At 49.0% G+C, this 12,322-nt stretch overlaps 1 protein-coding gene across 8 annotated transcripts in view; it reads right to left on the reverse strand.

Moving 5' to 3' along the window:
• The window catches only part of LOC126517477 (myb-related protein B-like), a 293,223-nt gene that overhangs the window by 57,295 nt on the left and 223,606 nt on the right, over window positions 1-12,322 (reverse strand). For all 8 annotated transcript variants that reach the window (XM_072285350.1, XM_072285347.1, XM_072285352.1 and 5 more), the window contains one exon: window positions 3,068-3,188. In XM_072285350.1, the coding sequence (XP_072141451.1) occupies window positions 3,068-3,188 (121 nt within the window). The remainder of the gene's footprint in view (window positions 1-3,067; window positions 3,189-12,322) is intronic.

Genomic DNA, 12,322 nt, shown 5'->3' on the forward strand with positions numbered 1-12,322 from the left:
TTATGGACTTCGACTTTAAGTTGATGATTGGGCCGTGTTGGTTCAGGAAGTCCATGCTGAGAATGACATCTCGTGAACACTGTTGGAGGATAACGAAGGTGGCAAGGTAGGTGTGGTCATGAACGGTAATTTTTCCAGTGGTCGAAATTTGAGGGCCTTCCCATGCAGTGTTCCCTTTTCTCAACTGGGTAGTGATGAATCCATTCATGGCCGAGTAATCGGCTCTTGTATGCACTAAAGCAGTGACTGCGTGGCCGTCGAGAAGCACATCAAGGTCGGTGGTTCTTTGTTTTGCATTGCAGCTTGGTCTTGGCGTTGGGTCGCAGCAGCATCATGTTCACTTGTAGCTGGAACGTCGCATCATCAGGTCTCCTTTGCTACTAGGCTTCGTCAGGATTGCAACATCTCTTTGATATGTTGTCGAAATAGTCTTTTCAGCGTCTATGGGAGTTGCACAGGATCTTCACGAGTTTGAGTTAGCCCACCTCCATCGGTTGCTGCTTTTAGTTTTCCGGATACGGGCTGACGGACCGGCCCCAGGCTGGGCCAATGTATGGATGGCGTGGCAACAGGTAGCAGCCTGGTGATGGCGAACGTGACGGTTGTCGAGGGCTCCACGGAGTGTAGGCGAGGTAGTCAGCGATATCACATGGCCGTTCACCTTTCTGTGGGCGCAGTGCACTGATGGCGAACCCTCACAGACCCTAGTCACAGTATGGGCATCAGCGGTAGACATAGCCGGCTTCGCCGCAGTGACAGCAGAGCAGGCGCTGATTGAGGGAGCTCAAATGTCCGTCTTCCTCTGGTAGCTGTGCTGGGCGACGGGCGGGCAGGCTTGCGGTGCCAGACGACAAATTTGCGGCATTACGGTGTCCTGGCACAGTCGTAAAGGGGAATCTTGGCAGTGTAGGTCATCGCTTCCAGCTGGGGTCGCAGCGATGCGGAAACTTCTGGTTTTTCTAGTGACATCTGCAGCTCTTCTTTAACTATGTCAGCGATCGGGGCTACCTGGGGCTGCAATGTTAGGCACAACTTCTGCAGCTCTTCCCGTATGACCGCTTTGATCATCTCACGCAGGTTGGCGGCGCCTAGTGCTTGAGCTGCAGTGCAGTTTGTTGTCAGTGCATGGCGGTTGAATTGCCCGTCGCACATTTCAAGCGTCATCTCGATTGTTGTGGCCTCCGACACAAATTTCGCGACAGTCTTGGCTGGGTTGCATATCAATCCGGCGAATAGTTGTTCTTTCACCCCATAAGAACTGAACTTTCTTTTCTTCAGACATGTCGGAGTCGGCATGGTGAAAGAGGCGAGTCGTTATCTCCGTGAAGATCGGATGTTCTCATTCTGTAGTTGCACTCCGGTATTTAAGAGAACTTCGGCCCTTTCCTTTCGTACGAGATTCATGAAGGTCTTAAAGTTCTCAAGAAAAAGGTCCCACGTCACAAGGCTGGTCTCCCAGCTCTCAAACCAGGTCCAAGTGGCGCCACCCAATGAAAAATTGACATGGCGCTGCTTGTCGTCGCTGCTCCAGTTGATGAACGTCGCGGTCCCCTTGTATGTCTTCAGCGAGGTTCCAGGGTCTTCACCGATGATCCACGGAAGGTCAGAGGCTCCCGAGGTTGTTACAGCAAGATGGGGGACGCTGGGGCCATCGGGGTTGTTGACTTAGCCTTGATCTCTGTGGTCTTCTCGGGAAGCGGTCCGTATTCCAGTAGCAGTCCTAGCTGCCTACGGCTAGCTTGCTGGTCCTCGACGTTGGTGTTATCTTCGGGTTTCGGGCTTGGATTGCAGCTCCGCGGAGGCATCCGGTAGATGAACGTACTAGCAACTCCAATAGATGTGACGTAGTAGTGACAGCGAAGAACACAGCAGCAAAACTATGAATGAGGAAACTAAGTTTTAATTGGGCCCACAAGAACAGGCTAAACTCAAAGCACAACGACAGCGGCGAACATAGTGGCAATCGCCAAAATCTCATCTGCGGGTCAAGGGCGTCAGATTTTATACATGACTCATCGACGTTTCCAGAGTAATTGCTGGTGCCCAGGTGTCTTCCAGAAATTAGTACACAATTCACGTCCCCCATACAATTAGATTACACAAGGTGCGGTGACAGCAGACAACAGATAAACCTATCAATAACATTCGAGAAACTCCATACATACAGGTGCTTCCTGCGCTCAGCAAAAACGTTTCACATTTGTTAGCTGGTGAAAAGCGGTCAATAGAGAAAGTAAACAAGTACACGTGTCAATATCTTGATTTCTAAGTACCTACGTTACAGATACCTTGCTACACTCTGGTCATGGAATACTAGGAAACTCCCAAGCATGCGCAGCACCATATTTTCATGCCCAAAATTTGTAAGCATTAAACTTAATGAAACATTTTCTGATATTCATTCGATATTCGGCCTTTTTCTTGATTTGAATAAATATTTGCTTCAGAATTTACTATTCTGTATTTACACACTTCTAGTAAATACTATAATCATACATTGCGAACTATGGTGTTGCTTGAAAATCTTCATAGGTCAAGTAGAAAATGGGCGTTTTCAGTGGAACATTTCCGACGTATGTTCAATGCATTCACTGTCCCTTAAGTTCTGCTGAGACAAACACTGCCACTGAAGGGGCTGCATTTGCGGTCACCATGGGGTTCACCAGTCACCATCGAGGTTCACCATTTAGCATGCATGTAAGTACATGCGTGCTGACTGGTGAACCTCGATTTGTCAGGCGAAGTCCAATACAGTATTAGGATCAAAATAATGAAAGTTTGGGCCCAAAGGAATGCATGAGCAGTGGATGGGACCTTTGGTCAGGACCAAATTAACCAAAAGAGCAGATTAATCAAATTAATGGAAAGTGACTGTATAGGATTGTATAGACCGCCCAAAGCGTACATTACACTGAATGGTGCACAACATACACATGCGAACAGATCACATGCAGTCATATATGCAGGTCAAAAGAATGCGCAGAATTGCTCTCCCTCTCAAACCCTCAAAGTAAATAAACCAAAATTTCAAAGTAAATAAACCAAAGCGAAAACCACAAAAACTCACCAGCTGGGAGATGGGTCCGCCTTTTTTCTCCAGCTCTGCGAGTGCATTCTTGAATGGGGTAGGGGTCTGTGGTCCGTTCTCCCTGCCAAGTTTCTTCATCACAGGTGTGTTCAGGGGATCACTAAATACAAATAATATAAATAAATAACATGTGGAGTTTTATGTGCCAGGACCAGAATCTAATTATGCGGCATAGCATAGTGGGAGCTCCAGATTAACGTTGACCATCTTGGTTTGTTTGATGTGCACCTAAATCTAAGTAAACGCTTTTGCATTTCACCCCCATCGAAATGCAACCGCCACAGCTGGAGTGCAAGCAAGTACAGCAAAACTTTATTAATTTGGATTTCACGAGACTGAAAAGGTGTCCAAATTAATTGAACGTGAATTAATGACGGTATCAAGAAAATAATAAACAAATGCTTACTACTTAATAAAGGGAAAATAAGACATCCACCCAATCGTAGCAATTGCTGCAAAGGAACAGTTCCTCGAAAGAAAAGCCTCGCAGATGAAGAAAAATTCGAAAGAAAAAATGCGAGGCTTTTCTTTTGAGGAACCCGTATGCGTTTCCTTGTAGGTAGTGCCACTGTGCATGGGTTAAATAGGAGGGTGCTTCCTGAAAATGAAGTTGTTGAAGTTAGCACATAGCGGTGTCGTCTGCCTTTCGTCCTTGTTTGCCGACGCTATATATGCTTTTCAAGAAGAATAGTTTTGAGAAAATGGTTTTTAAAGTTGTACCATTAATAAGAGAACTTCTTGCAGGGCAAGTTGGTACTGGTTCCTTATACCTATTTTTAAGGTGCCAAAAAACAACACATAGCACACATGAGAGGACAAGATTTACTAGATTCCACTCATTTTTACAGCTCCTAGGAAACTTGGAGGCCTTTGCTCTTGGATAGATAAGGGAAAAGAGAAAGAAAAAGAAAAAGGCTGCAGACAGCTGATGAAATGTGCCATAGGGGGTGTCTATGAAATTCCCCTCTCCTGTGGTTGTTCGCATATAGGACAGACAGGGTGCTGTATGAATGAGCGGATCAGGAAACACGAACGAAATGTTGAGCAAAATAAAGAGGGCCCTAATATACCAAAGCATATTAGAAACTGCCCCTCGCATTCTTGAGAGGCAAACTTTTCTGACGCGCAGATTCTGACCAGAAGCAAAAATACGAAAGTAGGGAAATAATGGAAGCATATTATATCATTAAGAAAGGTGGCTTCTGTGTTAGTTTAACGTCCTTATCAGTGTACAAGTCAGAGAAAAAGTTTGTTGAAAGGTCCTTATCTTACCGCAACTGATGCTTGAGTGTGCTTGTTGCGCAGGCGCATACCGAGGGTATATACGTACATATTTTCCATAAAAATAAAGTAGTCGTGAGTGTTGCTCTGTCCCATTGTGCTCTCACGTGTGCTTAGCCATGGGTTCAAGAGTACGGGTGCAATGTGCACGGTCACAGGTCCCAAGGATCGCATGTGCAATGTGCTCTGTCGCGATGTCCGAAGCAACGCGTCACCGATGCTCTGAATGCTTAGCCACAGGTCTGAGACACCGAGTAATCGAAGGATCGGCTGTGTTTTTGCAAGGTCCGCATCACGCCTGTTTCGGCACTCGTCAAGATCGCAGTGGTCGAGATGTCAAGAGCTCGCAAGGGGCCAATATCTAAGCGCACCACAGTTATGTGGTGGGCCCCACTAACTCCTGGAACACCTTCAATCATTTCCTTTTTATGCACTTGTTTCTAGAGGAGATAGCTGAAGTGGTACATTTGAAGACTATGAAATGTGCTTTCCAGCAAGACCAAGACGACGGTTCTCAGTTGCGTTGTTCCGGAGATATTGTGACTTGAAAAACAGTAACATTTTTTGCGATTCCTGCAAAATGGTTCGCCACCTTGGCTGACACATTATGCAAAACAGAGGTGAGGCGTGCAGACAGGACACAAGAGTAGAGAAGTGGACAACACGAACGCTGACTATCAACTGAAGGGAGCACTAAGGCGAAAAAAGAAAAAATGCACAAAACTCACCTGCACAAGCTCAGGAATGGTATCACCACGTGTCAGTCGGGTACATGTGCGGGTGTACGTGAGAGGTAACTGTTAAGGCACTTAATCTCTTGCTTATGTAAAGTAATTGAAGGTTGACTCACGCATGCACTTCCACCATTATAGATATCCATGCCTCTGCCATAAGACGTGTATCTTCATTCTTATGTCTGTACAATGTCGCACATTCATCTAACTCTGGCGTGCAGTTACAATCTTGGCAATTTAGGGAAAGATTAGAAGGCGATCCACCGGTTAACGACCTTTTATGTTCCATTAGCCTCTGATTGATACACCGTCCCGTTTGCCCTACGTAGAACTGGCCATAGCTAAGGGGAATTTTATAAACCACACCTATACGACAGTCAGTAAAACTGTTGTTCTTATCTTGCTTCACTGGACAAATATCTGTTCTTTTTTTACCTTTTACCTGTCGCTTTTTCCTCTGTACCGCAGCGCATATCTTACCTAGCTTATTGGGAGAATTGAAAGCAACATTAACATCATAGCCCTAATAACATCACGCCAGCCCTGCGAAACACAAAGAGTATGGTTGTGAGGCGCCACAGGTGGCTCTCAAAGTTCAGCGAAAACACAATCACATCGTCGAGGTAACAGAGGCATGTAGATCACTTCAAGCCGAGCAAGAGAGAGTCCATCATGCGCTCGAATGTAGCTGGCGCATTGCACAATCCAAAGGGCATGACTTTAAATTGGTACAGACCGTCCAGTGTGACGAAGGCAGTTTTCTCACAGTCCATCTCATTGACGCTAATCTGCCAATAGCTGGAGCAGAGGTCAATTGATAATAAGTACTGGGATCCGTGAAGGCAGTCAAGAGCGTCATCAATGCGAGGCAGGGGATAAACATCCTGTTGAGGTGACTGTAGTCAACGCAGAAGCGCCACGAGATGTCTTTTTTCTTTACTAAGACAACCGGTGATACCCACGGGCTACTGGAAGGTTCAATGATGTCCTTGTCCATCATCCTGTCTACGCCTTTCTGTATGATGGCCCTTTCTGTTGCGGAGACACGATACGGCCACCTATGAATGGGCCTGACATCCCCGGTGTTGATGCGATGCGTGACAACAGATGTCTGGCCAAGTGGACGGTCGTCCAAATCAAAGACGTCCCGATAAGATGACAGGAGGTCACGAAGGGCTGTTATTTGCTTGGAAGGAAGGTCAGGGGCGATCATCTTAGAAGCATTGTCCGCAGGCGTCGAGTATGGAGGAGTGGGTGACAAAGGTCCGTTGGTACTGAGGAAGTATTCAGAGGTCAAAGAAGAAATCGCAAATTACTGTGTGGCAGCACATGCGACGAAAGTCCAAAATTGAGGATGGGCACGCGAGCGCAGTTTTCGCGGATCCGGATTAAGGTGCTCCGTACGGCAACATTGCGCGACAAAAACACGTCCGCAAGCAGCGACACGACGTACTCGCCATCAGGTACGGGAGGACAGGGCGTCAGGAGGACATCTGTAGCCACCTGTGGAGACAGCCGTGAAAACTCAGCAGAACATAGGTGGTGCGAAGCAGAAGTTGTTGTGTCGGCAGGAAGCGGCAGATCCAACTGTACAACACCTGCGGAGCAGTCAATTTGGGCAGAATGTTTCGCAAGGAAGTCGAGGCCGAGAAATAGGTCGTGCGGACAGTGTTCAAGAACGATAAAAAGAACAACGGTATAATGGCCCCCAATGGTCACACTTGCTGTGCACATTCCAAGGACAGGTGAAGTACTGCCATCGGCGACTCATACAGTGCACAGTACAGCAGGTGTCAGAACCTTTTTGAGCCTTTGGCGGAGAGCAGCACTCACAATTGAAAGCTGCGCTTTTGTATCAACGAGAGATCTAAAGGTGGAACCGTATGGCGCGATACCAGGCGCGATTGACGCGCGGATGGTGGGACGTGCCCGGCATGATCCGTCACGAAATTGCGCCGCCGCATGCTGCTGCTCGGAGTAGAAAAAAGAAATGCAGCGCGCGGCGCATCCGCCAGTCAGACTTCAGGTAAGTCACGTGGCATTTTGGTTTTTGGTTTTGCCACCAGATGGCCCTGCTCTCTACGAATCTCGACGGAACCTCTTCGGCGGAATTATTATTATTTTTTTTTTCTCGGCAGAACTGGCGCGTGCGTCAATGAAAGCCGGTGCTACCATGATTTCGTTCGCACATCGTGTTCACCTAAAATGGACAAAGCAACCTTCAACGAGGCCCTAATAACTGTAGTGGAGAAGCGTCACGTCCTGTGGGACATACGCGACCGCGATTACAAGAACATCACACGGCTTGCCGAGCTATAGCAGATACCCTCAGCATAGATGGTACAGCAGATGCCCACAGCATCCCCCAAAGGGGGGACATGGCTTTGAAAATCAACTTCCTTATTTCTTCGTGGATTTTGATGAAAATTGGCACGAATGTTTAAATGTCTCCCTGATGCTTCCATAAAAGTTTCAGAGCGATATATTGAGAACTTTTTATTCTATTTTATTGAGCAGAATTTTTCTCCCTCTTACTTTCTGGAGAGGCTGGGGATATGAAAAAAACGTGATAGAAGGCTTGTTAAGTATTGACTGCATAGCTAAATGCATGCTGAAGGTTGCGACATTCTTGCATTTCTTTTTTTCGCTACACAAACTTTTTGGAGTGCCATATTTTATGTTACCTTCGTATCAAGCACACTTTCGGAGTAGACGAATAGCCATATTGTAAACTTACAAAGGGTCAAGATAAGAAAGCGAGAATGTCACGACCTGCACTGCAGCCCAAACAACGTGACCAAAAAAAACGAAACGGAGTCAATATATGTTAAACGGTAACGAAGAAATCAGCCCCAGGAACTGAGCAGAAAGGCAGAAAAACAGTTTTGAGAAAACGGCTCTCAAAGTTTCACCTTTGCTTCGGTTCTCTAAAAGGCACTAAATTTGTAGTCTTTGGGGTGTTTTGTGATGTGGGGCTTCCTGTATATGTGGCCTCTGGTCTCGTATGCTTACCCCCCCCCCCCCCCCCCCTTTTTCTTTTTATAGGGCATTCTTTGCTGCTGATGCTCTACAAAGAGCATGGTACCTAGGTTTCAAACCAAGTGACGTGCAGAACTCTGTGTGGGCATGAATAAAGTTCCAGTGTACATTCAGGCAGCCTGTACCCGCAGGCTGCCCGATGGATAGCAACCTCCAGTACAATCAGTGAGGCTTTTCTTTTTGGTAGAATTCACAATGTTACTGAATGAAGGCTCCGAGTGTCAGCAGCCTCCCAAGTCATCTTTACTTGACAATGGCGGTAGAACTTAGGATCAGAGAGACAGTGATGGATTTGCAGCTACTAGGTGCTTTCCAGAATTGTACTTTTGTATGATGCCTCGATCACTTCTGCAGCCAGGTGCCTGTGCCAGGCCCAGGGGCCTAGTAAACAGAGCTCATGATGAGGTTTTCTTTATGAGGGGGTGTTATGAGAGATATTGCTACGAGCTATCGTGACAACATGATAATAGAGGGAGCGCGCAATATGCTTGGTTGCGGGTCCGAAGTGCAGAGGTGCGAAATGCCTAGCCGCAGTTACAGGGAGCTGACGCACGACGTGCTTAGTCGCGCAGTTCGAGGTGCCGACGCGCTGTCTAGTCGCGGGCTCGAGGAGTCGACCCTCAATGCGCTTATTTGCGCATTCCGAGGTGCCGACGCGTGAAATTCCTAGCCCCGGGCTTGAGGAGTCGACACTCGATGCGCTTATTTGCCCAGCTGGAGGCACCGATGTACAAAATGCCTAGGTGAGGGTCCGAAATGTCCGCGCGCGATGTGCATGATCGCCGAGTCGGAGAATTCCTATGCGCGAAATGTTTAGCCACGTGTCCGAATATTGCGTGCGCAATGTGCGGCGTCACGAATTCCGAAAAACCGAGTCCTGAAAGGCTTAGTCGCATGTCCGAGGATTCCGCGCCTGAATCTTGGTCGCAAAGTGCGCGTCGCCGATGCTAGGAATGCTTAGCCGTGAGTCTGAAACGTCCAGAAGCGTGGGGATCGGCCACGCTACTGCGATGTGCGCGTACCGCCCGTTTTGACACGTCGAGATTGCGGCGAGTGGAGATATCCAGACCCGCGCAGTGCAAAGAGCGGAGCAGACGACGCGAGCGCCGGACCAATCGCGCACCGTGCTAGAGCCATGTGGCGGGCGCGGCCAATCGCAGACTCCGGCACGACCTTCAATCATTTGCTTTTTGTTCGCCTGTTTCTGTATGGAGGAGGTCGCTGAAACGGCAAATTTGAAGACGGAGAAATGCGCTTTCCAACTAGACCAAGATGGCGGCACTCGATCGCGCCGTTCCAAAGATATTGTGGCTTGAAAAACGCTGTTTTTTCTTGATTTCCGCGAGATTGGTCGTAACCTTGGCTGATAAAACAATTTTTTTTAGAGCACTTCCAAGTGGTTTACAGTGATGATATTTGGGTATGAGATAGAAAAAGGGTTATAGAAACTGAAAATGCGATATTCAAAAAAATAGATTTTTTGGCAATTTTTCACAATGCGAAACCCGCGTCCCCCCTTAATAGTAGCAATCGCCTCTTCTGCTCGGTAGTAAGCGGCCAACACTCTATTTTCAATGGGAAGTTGTAAACAAGCAGCGGCCTCTCAGCATGCGGAAGGTATAGTCACAGTTTCGCACACAATGCTGCTGCTTGAAATTAAGCTTGATAAGTACACTTCGGACAAAAATGTCGCAGTCTAATTACACCAAGATTATTTTTATTGTAATGTTCTGTAAGTTTAAGGGCATATTGACGCGTGTACTTATCTTTATCGGGCGACCACGTTTCGCCGCCTAACAAATGTAATCGACAAGCGCGGGGTGCGCCTGCATGTATCCGAAGTTTCTGGAAAGTTATCGATGCTTCTATCCGGCTGTCTGTTGTCACCGAACCCTGCGTTATCTGATTTCATCGCGTGATGCGGATGGTGTAGAACTTTGTGGAAGGCACGCGGGTCCGAACGATTAGTCTGGAACATTCGACGACTGCAGTATAAGAGCCGACGCGCTTGACCCGCTGATCAGATTTTCGACGATCGCCGACTGTGTTCGCCGCTATCGTTGTGCTTTAAATGTAGCCTGTTTTGTGGGCACAGGTTCGCCCAATAAAAGCTAGTTTTGTCTTTCACAGTACTGCTACTGTGTTCTTTAACGTCACTACCACGTGACATCTGGTGGAGGTGCTTTTGGTCCATGTACCGGACGCCCCCGACAAGCCGTGATCCAAGCCCGGACCGTGAAGAGAGCACCAACGTAGTCACGGACCATCGAGTAAGCCGTCGTCTACAACAGCTGCCCCCGGAGCACAGACTTCTACCTGAGAAGACCAAGAAGATTGTGGCCAAGACAACCACCATGGCTGCCCCAGGATCACCCATCGTACTTCAACAACCCAGAGAGCCCCCTACCTTCCGTGGAGCTACGTCGGAGGATCCCAAAACCTGGCTCGAAACCTTCGAAAGGATCTCGACCTTCAATAACTGGACCTCTGAAGATAAGCTACAATACGTGTACTTCTCCTTGGAAGATGCCGCGAGGACTTGGTTCGAGAACTGGGAGTCCACCCTAGCAACATGGGACCTGTTCCGCAGTAACTTCCTGCGGACGTTCACGAGCGTTGTCCGAAAAGAAAGGGCCGAAGTTCTGCTGGAAACCCAAGGCCAACTACCCGATGAGACCATCGCTATCTTCACAGAAGAGATGACCCGTCTTTTCCTGCACGCAGACCCGGAAATGTCCAAAGAGAAAAATGTGCGTTTCTTGATGCGAGGCGTAAAGCAAGGACTTTTCGCAGGAGTAATCCGAAACCCACCGAAGACCGTAGCTGAGTTCCTGACAGAGGCTACGACGATTGAGAAAACGTTAGAAATGCGCACTAGGCAATATAACCGCCAAGTGCTCACGCCTCAATGCGCCATCCAAGCGCTGGGCTCCGTTGATCTCCAAGAGACCATAAGGGCCATTGTGCGCGAAGAACTCCGCAAGGTCTTGAATTCGTCGCAACCTCAAGTAGCCTCGATCGCTGACATAGTGAAAGATGAGGTTCAACGATCGCTGGGAGCTCCTGAGGTGCAAGCTCAATTACCGCAGCCCCAGCCAGAAGCGATGACCTACGCCGCCGTCGCACGCCATCAAGTTCCCCGCCGCGACCGCGCCAGGGCCCTGTCACGCCGCAGTTCCGTCGTCCGCCGCCGCCGCCAGCACAACCACCCGTCGCCCAGCGCACCTACGCGTGGAAGACGAACATTTGGCGCACCACCGACCACCGCCCGCTCTGCTACCACTGCGGCGAAGCCGGCCACGTCTACCGACGATGCCCATACCGGGAGATGGGACTGCGGGGTTTCGCCGTCAACGCTCTGCGCCCGCAGCAAGGTGAACGCCCTCGCGATATCGCCGACTACCTCGCCGCTACTCAGTGGAGCTCTCGACGACCGTCGCGTTCACCATCACCAGGCCTCTACCTGTCGCCGCAGCGGCGAGCATACACTGGCCCAGCCCAGTGCCGATCCGTGAGTCCATATCCGGAAAACTAAAAGCAGCAACCAATGGAGGTGCGTGCGGTTGCTGTTCGTCGAACTGATGAAGATCCTCTGCCGCCGACGAAGACGCCGAAGAAACTACCTCGACAACATACCGACACGCCGCCGTCCCAATGAAGTGTGAAAGCAAAGAATACGACGACGAAAGATGACCTGACGACGTCTCATACCAGCCACAGGTCACCGCGACACAGCCGTGATCCGACGCCACGACCTAACTATAACGCAAGACAAAGAACCACCGACCTCGACGTGCTTCTCGACGGCCACGCAGTTGCCGCCTTAGTGGACACAGGGGCTGATTACTCCGTCATGAGTAAACACATCGCCGCCCAGTTGAAGAAGGTCAAGACTGCATGGGAAGGCCCTCAAATTCGGACCGCTGGAGGACACGTGATTACGCCGACTGGAATCTGCACGGCAAGAATTACCGTTCATGACCGGACCTACCCTGCCACCTTCGTTATCCTCCAACAGTGTTCAAGCGACGCCATTCTCGGCATGGACTTCCTAAACCAACACGGCGCAGTCATCGACCTGAAGTCGAAGTCGATAACCCTGTCTGAAGATCAAGCGATACCGCCGGAGAGCTCTCGCAGTCATCATGCCTTAAGCGTGCTCGAAAGTCAAGTCAGCATC

This window comes from Dermacentor andersoni, chromosome 11 (assembly GCF_023375885.2).
Source record: "Dermacentor andersoni chromosome 11, qqDerAnde1_hic_scaffold, whole genome shotgun sequence".
Lineage (NCBI taxonomy): Eukaryota > Metazoa > Arthropoda > Arachnida > Ixodida > Ixodidae > Dermacentor > Dermacentor andersoni.